Source organism: Marmota flaviventris, chromosome 14, assembly GCF_047511675.1.
Source record: "Marmota flaviventris isolate mMarFla1 chromosome 14, mMarFla1.hap1, whole genome shotgun sequence".
Taxonomy (NCBI): domain Eukaryota; kingdom Metazoa; phylum Chordata; class Mammalia; order Rodentia; family Sciuridae; genus Marmota; species Marmota flaviventris.
This window is the reverse complement of record NC_092511.1, coordinates 22,132,893-22,151,109: the sequence shown is the minus strand read 5'-3', so window position 1 is coordinate 22,151,109 and position 18,217 is coordinate 22,132,893. Positions and strand designations below refer to the sequence as shown.

At 48.6% G+C, this 18,217-nt stretch overlaps 1 protein-coding gene across 3 annotated transcripts in view; it reads right to left on the bottom strand.

The window, feature by feature from the left end:
- Positions 1-241: 241 nt before the first annotated feature.
- The window catches only part of Togaram2 (TOG array regulator of axonemal microtubules 2), a 40,820-nt gene continuing 22,844 nt past the window's right edge, over positions 242-18,217 (bottom strand). For all 3 annotated transcript variants that reach the window (XM_027933528.2, XM_027933530.2, XM_027933531.2), the window contains 6 exons: positions 15,021-15,138; positions 14,525-14,619; positions 12,742-12,934; positions 11,654-11,870; positions 3,715-3,801; positions 242-647 (listed from right to left, as the gene is read on the bottom strand). In XM_027933528.2, the coding sequence (XP_027789329.2) occupies positions 319-647; positions 3,715-3,801; positions 11,654-11,870; positions 12,742-12,934; positions 14,525-14,619; positions 15,021-15,138 (1,039 nt within the window). In that variant the 3' untranslated portion in view covers positions 242-318. The remainder of the gene's footprint in view (positions 648-3,714; positions 3,802-11,653; positions 11,871-12,741; positions 12,935-14,524; positions 14,620-15,020; positions 15,139-18,217) is intronic.

Genomic DNA, 18,217 nt, shown 5'->3' with positions numbered 1-18,217 from the left:
TACCCACACCATAATAGCTACCCTTTTTTTTTTCCCTCGTTCTTTGTCTCAATTTCATCTGCAACAAATTTCGCTGTTTTCGTGTTTCATTTTGTTTGTTTCATAAACCCACCTATTGCAAAATTCTCTGAGGTTACAAAATGCAAGATAAGAAAACCTTAGAAAAATAACAAATTCTTTTATTTCTACTTCAAAATATACTGTGTACATCTGGGACTCTAAGGGGAAAGTAGACCAGGAGATCATTCCATCATAAAAATAAAATAAGGTAAAAAATAACAAGGGCCCATTTCAGGCCCATCTTTAATCCAGCTGAAATCAGCATGAGCTGCCAGTCATCTTGCTGTCAGGTGGTGTCTCCCTGTTGGTGACCTTGTGGCCGCCTCCTGGGGATTCTGTGTCTAAGAGTTCCTGGAGCATTTTAAGGACTTGCTTTGGCTGCCCAATGGCAAAGTCCTGCAGGCGGGAGCCCATTTGCTCCTGGAGGCTCCGAGACAGTTGACACACCACCGTGCGGACATTCCCACCACGCCCAGGCAGGATGCCATTTCCGGTCATGGTCATGCTGTTCAGGAAGTACCAGAGGACAGGAAGAACATGCCGCTCCACAGCCTGAGGCTTTTGGGGATAAACTGAGGCCACCAGCACTGTCAGGAAGAAAAGAGGGAGGGTCACATAAGCTGGGGAACCCTCTCCCCTCCCACTGCCCTCTCTTGGGAGACCGACTCTGTCATTCAAAGGGCAAGCAGGCTAGAGGGGCTGAATTTCCCATGCACAATGTCCAAGGATCATGGCACATTTAGGGACCCAGGAAAATGTTTTAGTTTATTTTAGCATCACAAAAAAACAAAGATGAATATATCCAAACTGGTTTATGTTCATATTTACATCAACCAATTAGGAAATATGCTTTTTATTTTTTTGTGGAAAAAGGAATAGGCAAAGGCAAACATGCACAGAGTCCATGACCATGATAGGTCTCTACAGTATGGGGGTGGGGGAGGCAGGCACCCTGGTTACAATCCTGCCTCTACTAGTCGTGTGAACCTGAGGAAGACACTCAACTTTTCTGAGCCTTTTATACACTTGTAAAGTCAGGATAACAATCCTGAATCCTTGATAACAATCTTGAACAACTTCAAAATTGTTAGAAATTTGATAAATATGTGTCAAGTGTCCAGCTTTAGGTAGACAGGTGACAAATAGAGCCTAATATTAAAATTGCATTAATCCACAATGCCACCTATGAAAGTCCCCACAAACAAAGAAAAGCTGTGCTAGGGACAGAAGTCAAGACTTATTCACAGTGAAAACATCTAGCAGGGGACGAGGCCAGCATGGCCCCCAGCATCTGGTCAAACTTCATGATAAGACCAGTAGAAGTCCATGACGTGTGAACATGTTTGTAAACCACCAGGCTCTGCACAGACCCTCCTTTCCAGTGATGAACGCCCTGAGTCCCCTCAACCTCTTGAGCCCAAGAATACCCAGAAGCCAACTGATCCTGCACCCAGGCCTCCAACATCAGAGCAAGTCATGTCAAAGCACATTAAAGGGTATCCCTGGTCTCCAGGAGGGGCGTCTCTGCCTTTGGGCTATGGCCAAGTTACCCTAAGTGCATTACTGCCATATCCCTCCTCTCCCAGAACCCCTCCCTCAGAGCAATAAGGTGCATTGACACCCAGACCCCAAAAGAGCAGCAGCCCTCCTGCCTCAGGCCCATGCACCTCCTCTGTTCACACTCTGCTAACAACACAAAGCTGCGTCGGAGCTACATTCCCCAGGTACAGGGATGCAGAGTCACCTGGCTGCCCGGGGTCTGTCTCTCCAACTGCAAAGGCCCAGGAGCCCTTCTGTGAGCCATGGTGAGGGAGCAAACCCCATTACGCTCAAGCTTAAAAGGCAGCTGAAGTCATTAGCAGAAGATTTACTCCTATTAAGCTGTGCTATTCTTAGTCTATGCTTTGTGTCAAAGGAAATTTTCTTCTCTGTTCCTAGACAACACCAAGTTAGCAGAAGAGCTCTGGAGAAACTTGTGCCTTTGAGGTCTCTTGGAAATAGATGAGAAAAAATTATGGTCAGTGGAGAAAGTGAGGCTACTCACCCACCCCTGTGCCCCCTAAGTAACCTACACAGGACTGGTAAGGGTTTCCCTCAGAGAACACTGATTTTGAGCAACAGAAAAGGGTCAGGTCTCCTGGGCGGTCTTAGTTCCATGCCCCTACTCTTGCCTCAGGGCACCCACAGCGTTGCTCTGTGGCTGCCATTGCGGCCAACCCTGCCTCACTTGTCGCACCTGTTTGGGGAAGGTCTGACACCTGGATATATGGTAGGAAGCCACTCCAGCAACACAGGGTGAACTGAACCAAAGAGCAGAGGCAAGACCAGGGAACAGAGGATAAACCAGATGAGTAACTGGCACCAGGATCCTTATTGAGGCCACCTGTGCCAAGTACCCCTGAGTGCCCAAGGCCACAAGGCCCTGGAGGAGGAGCAGATTTATGATACTACATGGATGCACTTCTGAGAAGTACACAGAGAAAAGAAACAGAGGGGACGAGGCTAGGACAAAGTGGGTGTCACTCGGGGAGAAAGAAGTTGGTTTTCCACACAGAGGGGCATCAAGTGGGCAGGCAAGGGCCTGAGGAGACAAGGGTGGCAAGCTGGCACCCAGGAGACAAAGGCGGGGCCTCCTGGGGACAAATCCTGGATGACTCACCAAAGGACCTTGGGTGTTTAACCTCTGTGAGCTTGATTTTTCTTGTCTCTACCCAAAGGAGACTTTTGGGAACTGTCTTCTTGAGGGCTTGTTGTGCAGATTAAATGACCCAGGGCATGTGACTGGGGATGGGCCCAAGGTGACCCAGGGAAGAAAACAGGGCCAGGCTACCCCAGGGGGTGCTGAAGGGTCTCCTAAGGCAGTTTGGGAGCCTCTGGAGGATATAATGGGGGCATAGCATGATATGTCTCCGTGATCCTGGAGCCAAGGTACAGACATCCTCCTGCCTCCTCCAAAGAAGGAACCCTCCCATGGTTGAGAGGAGGACTGGCAAACAAAAGAGATGATAAACTAAGCTGAGTACTAGTGGGAGGCAAATGGGTCCACAGACCCCCACAGACTCTGCCCTTTCTGTGCTGCACCTCAAGGCCACAGAGGCAGGAACCAGGCCTGGAATGAAATCACCTGGGACTTCATCCTGCAGAATCCAAGCCCAGGTAGGATTGGTTGGAGCAATCTTTCCTCAGTTGCAGTTGGAACCGGTAGAGAGATTCAGTCTGAGGCCCCACTCTCCTGTGATATGGGTCCAGCACCCAGCCAGGGGCTGAGCAGGCTTAGATCCAGCCCACGCCCTGTTCACCAGGCCTCAGAAGCGGCAGATTTTTTTTTTAACTCTCGCGATAATACTGTTTGATGGAGGCATCAAACCATGCCTCCAGCAGGCAGGGTCTAGCTGGGCCCTTTTTCTGATTCACACAAAGACACTCAATGGCCCAGAGGAATCCTGGTTTGCAAAGAGGAAGAACTGCATAGTAGTTTCTTAAAAAACTATGTGGTTATGCACATACCTGCATCATTTTGACCCCAAACAAAAGATTATCTTCTGACAATGTGGAGACTGTCACAAAATATTCAATTAAATAATCTGTGGTTACCTCATGCCCAAAAAGCATCCAGAGATGAACAGATGGCTGGGTGACCTAGGGTAGTCTCACCTGATAGGCGTTCTGTGATATCCAGGACTGAGCGGCCACTCATGAAGCGCACCCTCCCAGCAAACGCTGGTAAGAGGCAAAGGTGGTCTGAAAGAGACGGAGAGCTCAGTGGCCGTGATGCCGCGGGCTGAGACAGCAACCGGCATTCACAGTGCCAGGTGCCCACAAGCCAGCAAGGGGAAAAGGCATTTTGGAAAGCCCAATGAATGTTTCCAGGTCACAGTAAAAAGTAAATGCATGCTGGGTGTTTGGGGAAGAGGAATACCTTGGAAGAGTTAGCAGGCTCCCAAATGTCTGCATTTACTCCCATGGAGCTAGTTTATATTGTTCATGATTCTCAAAATTGCTGTGAATTTGGGGGCAAAAGAGGATAGATGGACTATTGATAAACAGATGATGCATACATGGATAGAAGGATATATAAATATAGAGTTATAGGAGAAACTGAGGCACTGAGCCATGATCACACAAAGGTCAGTAAAGGGTTGGGGTTAGAATTTAGAAGTCATGGCTCTCCTCGAAACTTGAACTTGTGGTCCAATCAATAGGGCATACCCACACCAGATGCTCATTTATTTCCACACTGAACACTTGCTGAAATCCTTTATGTAATAAGCACAGAGCTAGGAATGAAGTAAAATGCGGTCCACCCTGACCCCCTGAGGAGGCTCCTTTGACAAGGAGAGACCTTACCTTGAACCTGACCCAGCTTAGAAGGCTCTGTGCTCATGTAACCACAGTCTGGGGTCTGGAGCCAGGGTGACCCGCTGGATTTGGTCTGCCCAACATTCTCCCTGCTCTAGCAGTGACAGTATGGATCCAAGGACCCAGGTTGACTGATCATGCTATCAGGAGCAGGTTCGCCTAGCCAGCTCTGGTGAGGCCACAGGAGGTGGTTTTACAGATTGAGGAAACATGAGCTTATATCTAATCTCACTGTTTTCTTCCTTGCTTTTTAAACTCAAGTAGTCTGAGGCCCAGGCCCTACAAGAACATATATTCCAACAACAAAGTGAGTGTAACTCAGGTGGAGAAAGAAGTTTACCTTCCATATATCCTAATCCATCTTTCAGGAGGTTTGGGGAAAAGAGGGATTTTGAACCTCTTTTCTTTAATTGTCCAGCCGCCACACTCAGCCCAGGGGCACAGCTCACCCAACTACCCCCTGCAGCCACACCCAGGGGTGAAGTACTAGCACTGAGCACCTCCCTGCTTGTATCTTGAAAGACATTAAAATAGTGCAAGTATTTATGGCAGAGATGAACCACTAATTGTGAAATCACATACAAACATGGTGGGGTGTCTCTGGGACACAAAGGCCCTTGGCCTCTTGGATTGTATTTCTAAAGCCAACTGCGGCAGGAGCTCATGTGTACTGAATTTAGAAGCACCTCATTCCTCCCCACATCTAACTGATGTTCCTTGGCTTCTCAAATGATTAGTTTGAAGTCCCTTGTTCCTCACAGATACACCAAGGTGAGGAAAGTGGCCCCTTACTGAGAAAGTGTGCTCACAGAGAAATGTGGGAAATTGGACCATTCTGCTTTATTGCCACATGGCCTCTACTGTGAGCCATGGTGGCCCCAGCATGCCAAGCTCCTGGCATTTTGCAATCACAGCAGTCCCGGCATAATTGAACAGGAGCTTAGGCAAGTAATGAGATGCCTTTTTCTGGGATGTGGCTATGGATGCGGCTTGCCTGCACCTGTCAGGAGAGTGGGTGGGAGGCTGGTGTCCCAGGGTCCCAGCAAGTACACCCTGGTGTCTTAGTCAATTTTATGCAGCTGTAACAGAAAACTAAGGACTGGGTAATTTATAAGCAACAAAAGTTTTATTTGGCTCTGGGACCTAGAGGCAGGGAAGTCCAGGAGCCTGGTTCCAGCCTCTAGCAAGGGGCTGGGTGCTGCATCATCCCATGACAGAAGGCAGAAGAGCAAATAAGTGTGTGTGACAGAGATAGAAATGGGACCAACGCATCCTTTCTATCAGGAACCTACCCCCATAATAACCCACCCTTGTAATGACAGCATTAATCCATTCATGAGGACAGAGCCCTCTGACCTAGTCACCTCTCGAAGGGCCCACCTTTTAATACCTTCACAATGGCCATTCAATGTCAACATGAGCTTTGGAGGAGGCCTTCAAACCATAGCATCTGGGGGCCAGGAACCCATATCTCAAAGCCGAACTTCTCTTGGGGTGGGGCGCTGAGTCTAGAGACCTGCTTGAGGCCCCTTTACAGACAGTCCCACCTTCTCCCAGTTCCTCCAGGGCTGAGCAGGGAGCCCCAGCATCCTCACAGATGTGTTCTCATAGTTCTGCTTCTCCCGTGGGACCACAATCTAGCTAAGAGCTAATTCCCGCTTCCCTGGCTCCCGTCCTAAGGTCTGTGAGGGATGCAAAAAAGGAGGTGTTCACAGGTGCTTCTCTGCTGTTTGCCAAAGCTCCATCCACAAGGCAACAAAGAGTCTTTAAAATAATTTGTCCTAGAAGAGAAAAAGATGCCAATTTCTAGAATATTTCAGTTAGTAAGAAGTGGTCGCGGGGTGTCTTGGTAAAGTCGTGATTGTGTAATAGGCTTTATGTCATCACCAACTGTACTATTGCCTCCAGGTGCTTCCATTTGTTCCACCTGCCCTCATCATTGACCAAGTTCACATTTGAAGAGGCAGGACTTCTCCCTGTGCATCCACCTCCTACAATGCTCGGTCTAGCCCCTGGCCTCTGACATGGCCTCCCAGGTCTAGAAAGACATGCACTTAGAGGGTGCTTGAACGTGCACAGCCAGCAGACATCTGTACCAGACCATGCTCCCAGGCACCTAGCACACAATAGGTGCTTGATAAATGCTTGCAGAGTACAGGGCAATGCTGAAACAGTAGAGCACCATGCCACAGCAGTTGCTCTATCTTTCTCTGGTCACTTTCATAACAAAGGCTCACCTTTTGGGTCATGCCCAGGTTTAATAAGAGGCCATAAAGCACGGTGGGAAAAAGGTATGGGCTCTGGGTACTGATCGCCCAAGTTTAAATCCTGGGTTTTCCATATTTTGCTGTGTAACATTGGACAAGCCACTTATTCTCTCTGTGCCTCAGTTTGCCCCTCTATAAAATAGGGATGATCCTAGTACCTTTCTGTTACAAGGATTAAATGAGACCTTGCCTAGAGCATATAACTCTAACACTAACCCTAATCCTAACTACTACATAAGCTTCAGCTATTGTTCTTACTATTATGTTTATTACTCTAAAATCCTCTGAAAGCCAAGCAACCTTCAGGGTAGAGAAATCAATTAAGAGGCTAGAATCTAACTCTTGAAAGTTTAAAATTGATGCTACATTAGCCTAGCCCGAGTGTCCTTAGACTCTTCTGCCTCACAAGGAAGCCAACACTGACCCTGCAACAAAGAGAATATTTTAAAAGCTACAATGGGGAGAAAATAGCCATTGGCTCAGAGGCTAAAGACCCTGTCCTCCCAGGGCTCAGGATCACTCCTTTACAATGTGGTAAAGGTCTAGAGGCCTCACATCTGTTCCATTCAGTCAAACTCTGAGGCCACCAGGCTACATCATCCTGAGGATGCTTGGAAGCCAGAGAAGATCTCGTAAGAAAATACAAGCTGAGCAAGTGGGCACATACCTGTAATCCCAGCAACTCAGGGGGCTGAGGCAGGAAGGTTGCAAGTTTGAGGCCAGTCTCAACTTAGCAAAACCCCACCTCAAAATAAAAATAAAAAGGAATGGGGATATAGCTCAGTGGCAAAGCTTCCCTGGATTCAGTCCCCAATACCAAAGGGAAAAAGAAAGAAAGGTGTTTTTTTAAAAATGGCAATGTATACACTGGCAGTGAAAAGAAGCTGGAATCAAACTGAAATAAACATGAAACTCAGTAAAGGAATGCCACAGTTCTCCAGAGCTGCCCAAACCAGGTGTGTTTATCTCAGGAAAAAAACTTGGAATGATCCACCCAAGCCAGCTATGGCACCGTCACAAGACGGAGCTGCTAAAAGGGACTCCAAAGTGTAATCATATGCAAATTTTCATGCTCTGATTTGTTTAAAGCAGGATGCAAATTCAAATGGATATGCAAGTTTGCAAATATGCACAGAAAAACATCGAAAATGAAAAGCACCAAATACTAATAATGGTTTCTTTTAGGAATTGACACTAACTCTAAGTGAATTGCTTTCTTTTTTTTTTTCCCTTTCAAATGCTTTTTTTCCCCATTTTCTCTGTAATTAATAAATAACACTCTTACCACGTGAAGGCAAGCTTTATATTTTCAAGTTAACTAGACAGACTATATATAAAGGCATGGGGAAACTGGGTAGTGCTAACCAAAAGCATTAACAATTATCTTTACATTATGATGTGTAATTAGGGAAACTTACACAGGTAGACAAGAAAGAGAGGATAGGTCTATTTTTTGGCAGTTGCTATGATGGAGAGGCATCATGGATGAATTTTTTAATTCCATTAATAATACAGTGCTGGTCATATGATTTATATAAGGTAATAAGCTTAAAATCGGGAGAGCGAAGTAGGGAAAGTAGGTCTGAAGCCTTCCCTATTCCGGCTTATCTGCTCTCTCCAGCCCTGGCCGGGAGTTGGGCTAATTTAAGAGAGCTCCTCTGGGCTCTGAGAAACCTGAATGCAAAGGTCATCTGCGAAAGGCTGAGCCACTGGCAGCCTGAGGTTTTGATTAGTGAAGTTTCTTCCGTAACTAACCCAGTAACTGAGTCCAAAGACAGGGCCAGTCTGCTCAAGAACATCCTTAATCCCCAGAAGAACTCCCCAGAAATCCAAAGATTTTGGTGCTGAGTAAGAAAGGTGCCGCAGAGCCTCAAGACCTGAGAGGCCCCAGGACAAAGACAAATGGCAGAGGTCAGGGTCAGGGAAAAGCTGTCCAATGTGTCTCCTCCCTCAGTGCCCCTCAGAAAGACAGGGGCAGAAATCCCCACCTGCTCTGTCCACCAACACATCCCTCAACCCCACCCACACTCAGGAAAACCAAGGAGCTATGAGAGACAACTTTGGCTCATGAGTCCTCTTCATCAGGAACTCCAGGATCCAGAGGGATCTTAAGAGGTCTGGAAAAAGGTCCACCTGCCCATCTGGTTATGCCATCTCTATTTTCTTAATGTCAGAAGATGGCCCAGAACCTCATGTTCTGGATCCCCATGGCCCTGTAATTAGCAGAGCTGTTGCTTTGTGACTTTTCACACTTTAACATCATGGCATCTCATGGTCTGTCTCTAGTCTGGACTCTAGGATCCCTGGGAGGGCATGAAGAAGCAAGCTTGGAGAAAACGCCTCCATCAGAGGGCTCCAAGCTGCCTCCCGGAGGGGTCCCTAAGAACCCCTAGAACCCCCAGGCTCTGCTGGGGCGAATGAGGAAGACATCCGCCCCTTCTCTTCTGTCCCCACCTGCCTGGGTCTCTGCTGCTACCACCCAACCCCCTGGGTAATGGGAAGCTTAGGTCCTTGAATCCATCCTTCCCTCTTTGAGCCAGGCTCAGACCACTCCAGCAGATGAGAGCCATTCCTGGAGACGACAGTTTGATTCTACCCTGGGTCCTCGCTGGCAGTGATGAACTCTCCCTGTTGCTCACCTGAACCCCTCAGGCTCTGGCCCACGTGCACACAGAAATCAGCTCGACAGATGGTGAAGAACACTTTCAAAACCAACATTTCTGGTTGGACAGAAAGGATGCGGAGCCCAGCAGAGCCTTCTGACCCAGATAGCTCATTATCACTCCACCCCAAGTCGCCCAGAGCCAAGCAGGGGACTTCACTCCAGAGGATCCACAGGAGCCCTGGCCAGGAATTTATTAGCTCATTCAGCCCTTTGAGGCCAACACCATTCCATGCCAGCCGGAGCACTGATCTGAGGATTAGAGAGGAAGTCAGCCCCCTCACGCCTGCCTCCACCCTGCCCAGGCCGAAGCCTCTAGCTGATGGCCAGAAGGAGAACTGTCAGTCACATCCAAAGAGACCCTGTCCCAGAAGGAAGGGGAAACGGCAGGCATCTTCCTGGTAGTGGCAACTCTGCCTCAAGGTGTGGTCAGAACACAAAGCAGACTGCTCTGATTTGGATATAGTTTGTCCCCTCAAAGTTTATGTTTTGGAAACTTGGCTCTCAGTGTGGAAATGTTGGGAGGTTGCAGAACCTTTAAGAAGTGGGGCTGGGCTGGGGATGTGGCTCAAGCCGTAGCGCGCTCGCCTGGCATGCGTGCGGCCCGGGTTCGATCCTCAGCACCACATACAAAGATATTGTGTCCGCCGAAAACTAAAAAATAAATATTAAAAAAAAAAGAAGTGGGGCCCAGTGGACAATAGTTTGGTCACTAAGGGCATTGCCCCTCAGAAGTTAGATCCCATGAGAGTGGGTTGTCACAAAAAGAACAGGATTGGTTCTCCCCAGCCCCCATCTCTGTTTTCTTGTCTCACCATATAATCTCTTTTGTACGCATTCTTACTACTGTGATGCCATCCACCCATCCTCCTTGAGACCCTCACTAGAGATGAGTAGAAGCTGATACTATCCTCTTGAACTTCCAGAACTGTGAGCTAAACGAACCTCTTTTCTTTATAAAAGCCTCAGCTATTTTGTTATAGCAACAGAAAATGAACTGATACACACAGGCCATATCCAGGCTCCCTACTTTCCAGGGTGCCCAATCCAGGTGGGTAGAAAACAGGACCCTGAGTAAAGGGGACCTGAGTCTTATCACCATAGGAGACTCCATATTCTACTAACTAAAGCTCCAGACTCCACTGTGCTCAAGGGGACTGACCCATGGGCAAACAGCTGACACTGAAACACATGAGGGAGGAAGAGTTAAAACTCCTCTCCCATGATTCAGGTGTCATATTCTTCAAATAGCTAAAGTGCATTCCGCTTGGTGCAGGTTATCCCAATAAATCCAGGGCCCATGGTGATTTACCAAGAGCTAGGTTATTGGCAACGGCAATCTCACTTTCCCAGAGCAGTGCTGAGAACAAACCATAATTTAGAGCTGGATTTATATTGTTTGTTCTACAGCAACAAACTCAGCAAATCATAAATTCCCTCTGAGATGAAATGTGGAAATTGACAATATTTATGAACTCAAGAGATAGAGAAGGGCTTCACTAGGCCTTTGATTTGTAACTGAAACTCCTCCTGGTGGTTCCAGTCAAGGACACAGCTGCTATCCCAGGCCCAGGAGCTGGGCTCCAGCCAGGGCACGGAGAGCAGGAAGGGACAAATGTGCCAGGCATTTCCAGCCTCCTGGTGGGCTGTTCAGTGAATGCCAAGGCGAAACATGGCCCTGTGCTGGTTAGGACTCAGAGCAACAAGGCCGACAAAGGCGATTTTCAGATCAGAAGCTTCCTCGCACGAAGGGAGACTTGTTTGTGAAAACTCACTACTCTCTGGCTTGGACATAAGTCTACTCGGGTCCTACTTCCTTGGCACACCTGAAGTTTTAAACTTGCACTTCCATCTATATACTGGATACACCAGATACCACCTTCTAATAACCCATGAGAGGGGAAAAAGACTTGGACCAAAAATTCCACCCAAATTCCAATCCCCTCAACCTCCCTCTCTGCCCATCACCACACCCTCCCCAGCCGAGCCTTGTCCAGCCCTCAGCAGCCGTGGTGCTATGTGGCCCTGGGGGAGCCATTTCCTTTGTGTGGCTATGAGGAGGCTAGACCAAGTCATCTCCACATCTCCTCCACCTCTAACCATCTGGCGCCTGGGTGGATAGGACATGGAGAAGGCTCCAGACAGAGCCTCAGCGCCCCTGCTGACACCTGGCCTGCAGAGCCTCTGGGGAGGCTCTTGGCCTGAGAACCAACCAGGGCCATTCACCACCATGATGATTCCCAAGCAAGAATGTGCATGTGGTGACTCGGGAGTCAGAGCCCCACAGCCCAAGCAGGACGCTCACCCAGGCTCTCCATCATTGCATCCAGCACAGCAGCCGCAGCGGTGCAGATCCCCGAGTTCTTTGAGTTGAGATTGTCTGCAGTCGCCGTGATGAGGGAGAGCAGCATGGGATGCACGCTGTGTTTGAGGAGGGGGATCATCTTGGCAAGGGACTCCAGGGCCCACTGGTTCACTTTCTTGTTGGAATCCTGAAGCCTTGGGGTGAACGCATCAAAGACCTATTGAGGGAACAAAAGCCAAGAGCCTGTGGGAGCTCAAGCTGAGAGGGAGTCCCATGGAGCCAGGGACCCTGGAGTTCACCTAGCCTGACCAACTGCCCTTGGCCAAGACTTCCCCAGCATCCTCGAAAGGGGTCTTCCAGCCTTTCCAGAGCATTCCCAATTGTGGAGAGCTCATCTCCTCAAGAGGAAGATGGGCAAGAAGGAGGAACTAACATGCTCTGGGCACTCCTTGCTTGCCAACTTTACATCATGGAGGTCCTCCGGGCTCTTCCTCTGAATGACCTTGACAACCACAGGTACGTGTTATCCCCCTTTCCCATAAACAACAACTGAGGCTCCAAGGGATTAAATGCTGTGCTTCAGATTACACAGCTAGTGAGTAACCTGGATGGACACCAAGTCTGCTGACCCCGCCTGCCCCTACTCTGCCTCAGGAGTGACTGCCAGCAATTCTGCTCCAGGAAGAAGCAGATATTCACCCTGGTGTTCCACCTGTGAAAGGCTATACCTACCCCTAATCCACCTCTCCATCCGTCATGGTCCAACCACAGGCTCTGCCTCCATACATTATGGAAATAATTAACCAAAAGCAATCCATGACCTCCCCCAAGGTGCCCTCTACCTGTACTTCCTACCTTCCTCATTATTAATCTGTCAGACAGATGAGACACCCAAGTTACCTCTGAGCATTTCAAAGGTGTGGTCAACCCCTCAGGTCCCCATTTGGCATTACAAGACCAACTGGAAAGCAGGCCCCTTCCACCCTGAGAGGTATGGCACAATGTCCAACCCTGGTTCAGAGTTTTCCAAATGGAAATTGCACCCACAAAAGAGAGAGAGGCCAGAGGGCAGGGTGGGCAGTGCTCACCTGGACCAGGTTGGCAATAATGAGCTCTGGCTTGGTCTTGCAGTGCTCAAGGAGCCGCCCCACACCATCCATCCGCGACTGGTACTCCTTGGCCTCCAGTAGCCTCACCAGCTCCCGCAGCTGCTCCTCTGCCTCCGCACCTCCCCACGCCGAGGAGCGCAACCCCACCCGCCGTGGGCCATTGGAGCCAAGCCTAGGCAGAAGGAGGGATGAACATACATCTTGTACCACATGCCAACCCACTGGATGAGCACCTGCAGCTTGGTCCACCCCAAGCTTCTCCTCTACCCGCCACTTGAGGACACTGGCATTGAGAACTCTGAAAGTCTCTTCCCCAGGGGACAATGATGTGGTTGCCTAGGGCCCCATCCTCTTGCCAGAGGCAGAGCTCTCTCTTCCTGCCTTTCCCCCCTCCTTTCAGAAGACATGTGCAAAATTGGCGGGGAAGGCTGGAGTGGCGGGTAAATGTTCACGAGAAGATGACTGGTACCCATTTCTTTTCTTCTTCTTTTTTTCTTTTGTGGTGCTGGACCCAGAGGCTCACACATTCTAGTGCTCAACTACTGAGCTCCAACTGATTCACATTTAACCCAAGACTGGAGAAAGGTCTTTAAGGTCATCAGGACCCACCTTCTACCTGGTGGCTGGATCCTGCACCTGCTGGCCAGGGTCTGCTCTCATTCCTCTAGTAACTGGGGAAATGTTATAAAGCTCTCTTCCCTGACATTTGGATCACATGCCCATCTGAGCCCCATGGCCTAATTGAATCAGCACAAGAGCAGCTCAGTAGAAAACTGCCACCTCACATTCAAAGTCAGGGTCACTGAGTCATGCCCTATACCCAGGTCCCAGCCAAAAGGACTCCGCATCATCCAATCTGTCATTCATTCCTACTCCTCACACTCTGGCCTACTTAGTGCTAAGAGCTGTGCTGAGCACTAGAACGACCAGAAGCACAGTGTTTGCCTTAGGGCGGTCATGGACCAAGAGAAGACAGTCATAAAGGAGAGGGGCAGCTGTCCACCCTGAGGATGGGGTGAGGAGAGTACAGAGTGTCAGAGAGCATCTGAGAGAAGACAACAAGTGAGCTGAGCCTGTTAGGCCAATAGGCATGGTCCAGGTGAAGACTGCAAAACCTAAACAAAGGCACAGCAGGGAAGAAGGCTGGAATTGGAGCTCCTGGCTGAGTGTGAGAAAGCGGGAGGCTGCTACTGAAGAGGGGGTGAGCCTTCTTCTGAGGTCCTGCTGAGTTCAGATGGCATCCTCCCAAGACATGGCAGAATGGCTAAATTTTAGAGAATGACCATGGGATTCCTGCTTGGTTTCTAATTGCTCCCAGGATCCACCCTCCAACCCCTCAGCCCAGGCTTTCTGACCTGCTGTGTCCCAGCTCTGTCTCTGAACTAATCCAGGGCCCCCCACCCCAGGCCCTGGCCATGCCCTACTTGCGCATTCACATCTGGTGCCCAAAGGATTTGCTGATCTAAGTGAATGAAGAGAAGCTGACCTCACACAGGGCCGGACCAACAAGCCCCACCTGCACTTGCAGAAGGGCACTCCCTTGGCCAAGCCTGCAGAAACCAGCTTCCATTTGGTCTGCCCAAGATGTGGGTGGAGAAACACTTCTTTTGAAACTATCCATTTGTACTGCAGACCCAATTAGGTCTCAGCTGTACACCAGATCCACACCTCTACCCCAGAGCAACCCCGGACCATGGGCAAGCAAGATGCTTCTGTTGGCAGTTTTGAACATGAAACCCCAGAGAGACAAGAGCAGCCATACCCGTCCTCGGTGGGTAGGCCGTTCTCATATGCCACCAGACTCCTCAACACCTTGCGACCTTTGGCAGATGGAAGTTCATGATTATCTTCTGTCCCCTTGAAAAAAAGACACACCAAACATGAGCTAAAAGAAGCTGCCCTCTAGGGAACTTCCCACCAGTCTGGTATAGACTACAACATGAGGGATCACCCCTTCTGCCTGGGAGAGCTCCAGAGGCCACAGCTGAGCTTTCCAGAGCCCTGGAGGTTGCAGGACAGAGACAAGATCCCCCCTTAGCAGATGAAGATGTGTAGGCCCAGGGAGTTCAAGGAAGTTTTAGGCAGGGAGGAGCAGAACTAGGAATGAGCACAGGGGCAGAAGCCACATTTATCCCACCTGTCAGGGGCAACGAATGAAAGTGAAGCTCTGGAATCCACTCTCTACTCCCCGAACCCACTGAGGGCCACCAGGCTCCGCTCTGCCCCCAAAGACTCGGAGTCACACTCCACCGACTCACCCGCTGCTTGATGGCCGCCATGACTTTCCGCAAGTCATGTGACGGGAGGGACTGCTTCAGAAATGCATCAAACTTAGCATTGGCCATCAAGATATTCACCATCTTCCGGCCATAAAACCTGCCATAGCAGAAAGAGCAAGCTAAGCGACAGCGACAGAAGGGCATAAGACCTGGGCTTCGCAATTTCCCAATTATGGGAGGAGAGTTCTTAATACTTCTCCTCATTAGGAAAGCAATTCCTACCCACTTAAAAATTAGATTCATAAAAGAACAAACATCATCCTTAATGCCATCACCAAGAGAAAAATCACTATGACATTTTTACATATTAATATTTTTTCTACACAAATACATTTGATACCAGAGTACAGGTACGCCTGGCATCTAGATTTTTCACTTTATCATCCATTATCTTTCTGTGTTATTTAAAACTCTTTATCAGCATCCTTTTAAATGGCTATCCAATATTCTGTTGAATTCTATACAAAAAAAATATACTTAATTTTTTTCTAGTCTGGTACATTTACGAGTCTGAAGGAAGACAGTATGGAAGGGAGTGGTCGGCTCTACCTGGTGAATGGTGGTGGTTGGGGGAGGAAATAAAGGAGGGCTTCAGAGAAGAGCTGACCCTGGGGTTGGGACTCAAAGGATGAGTGGGAGTTCACAAGTGGGGGTGGGACTAGGGAATAAGCAGGAGGAGAAGGGCCATCCAGGGTCCATAGCACATTTGACATATCAGCAGGAGATCAGATTGAGGAAGAGTGAGCAGGGACTGGACACGGGAAGAGACAAGTCGACAAGAAGACAGGGCCCTGTTTAAGGAGACATGAAGGAGTTTAGCTGCTGGCGACAAGAAGCTGAAGAATGACCAGCTTTGTGCATTAGTCACACCGTCTCCAGCAGCAATGTGAGGGGTGATTGGTAGAGACAAGCCTGGGGGCCAGTAGACCATTAGGAGGCTATCACCAGGGCCCAGGCACGAGATGAAGACCTGAAATAAGGCAGCAGAGTGGGGATAAGAAGGGGCAGTCAGATTCAAGAGCTGCTAGGGGGTTGGAATAACAGGATTTGATAGCAGGAAGCATCTAGAATTATCATATTTCACCCAACCTAAGACTCCATTGATTGCAAAATGCACCATTACTTTATTTTCCACTAAGGAAAAACAGAAAAATAAAATGCTGGCAATTTCCACTATCTTCAGTGATGCTGTGCCACAAGTGAAGGCTGCCTCGGAAAAAGAAGGTAACATTACTGGTGAGCATTTTCCTTCCTTGGGTCAGGTAAAGTCCTTGGTGGTTTCTCTGTAAGAAAATGTGAAATATTGGCCATTTCTTCAACAGTGAATGATTGCTTCGCCGATGTCTGATGGATGCCCCATTGCTTGTCTCCATGTCGTCTTGTACAGAATAATTTTTCAATTCAATGCCAAATACTAGTATAATATTTCTAAGACATTTTCAACAGTAATTAAACTCAACAATTTTCTGCAGAGCACCCAAAATGATTTCTGTAAATAAATCAAAAGACTGACAAGGAAAGGTTCCTACAATGCAAACTTGAATGCCAAAGTTTGCAAATGTGCAAATAATAAAAACCAAGTTGTAATCACTTGGTTTACAACAGCAACTGAGAGGTCTCTGATTGTAAGACACAAGCCAATTTCAAAGATCTTACCAAGTGGGGGAAATGTGAGTCTTGGGTTCAATGAAGTATGGGAATCCCTATTTTGCATCCTGTGTGACTTGGCAAGTAATGGTCACTATGAACCGTGAAGAAAACACAGCCAAAGAATCAGGCTTCGGGAGATGGCAATGAGCTCCTTTGGGGACACTCTGCACTGAAGATGGTACTGGGACATCCAGTGGCAGGTTCCCTAGAGGTATCAGAGATATGAGACTGACACTCCAAAAAGGGTCTGGTCTGGAGGGAGACAGGGCAGCGCCAGATTCTGCTGGTGGCTGCAGTCATGAGAAGTGAGAACCAGAAGAGGAGGACAATGAAGGAGTAGACTCCACAGTCACCTCCATGCAGAGGGCAGGCAGGGTGGAGAAATGGCCCTGGGGGAAAGGAGAACCAGGAAGTCCAGTGACCAGAAACCAGGAGGCATGGGGTTTCCAAAATGGAAAATGAAAGTCAGGGAGGGTCATCCAGTATAAAAGGGAGGTCAGAAGGGAAAGAATGTTAGACCCAGAGAGAGATTAGGCCTCCATTTCCATCACCTACCAACAAGGAGAAACAAACAAACAATCCCAAACCTTCCTTTTCACCAATATTCTTCTCATTCACCCAGTTGTTCTGTCTAAAAACCTGAGAGGCATCTTTGATTTATGTATCCCCGCAACCCTCACCACTCATCTATGTCCTGTTGGCTCTGCCTTCAAAATGTATCAAAGTCACCCACAATCCTAGCCCAGCCTCCAGTCCCCCTTGTCCAGACCATATGTAGCCATCGTGTGCTGTCTACCCTGCATCTTGGCTCCTCTCCTTAACTGTCAGTCCTCCATTGAGCAGCCAGAAAGAGATATTTCTAATCCAACAGCTAGCAAGTATGTTAAAAAAAAAGAAAGAAAGAAAAAAGAAACACTCAAACTCACTAGTCACCAGGATAAAAATACTCAGAAACAACAATGAGCTGTCACCTTCATCCATGGGATTAATAAAAATTAGAAATCCAAATATTGTCACTTGTTAGATGGGCTACAAAGAGGCAGATACCTCGGCTGACAGAAGGGAGGCTCAGGGAGCAGCATGCTGGGAGCCCCAGCTGGGCAGGGCTGCTGGAGTGTACACGCGCCCTGGGTGCAAACTCATCCCACCACTGGCCTGCTTAAAACCCTCTAAGACGTCCTCACATTCCCACCAAAAAAATCCTCCTGTGACCTCCCTTTATGCAACTCTAAATTCCAACCCTGACCTTGGCCTCTGAGGCCCTCCATGATCTGGGCACCGGTCCGCTACACCCCTGACTCCTGGTGCTCCACCCAGGCTGCCCATCCTGGTCCCTGAACACCAGGCAGTTCCAATCCAGAGGCCTTCGTACCATCTCTTCTGCCTGGATCACGTTCCCACATTCTCAAAAAGGCTGACTCCATCCAGCTGGTCAGTTCTCACATCTCCCCAAACCTCAGTCTAAACTCGCTCCCAGCCCATTCTCTGCTCTGTCTTCTTGTTTGTTTTTACCTTTGCATCCTTTA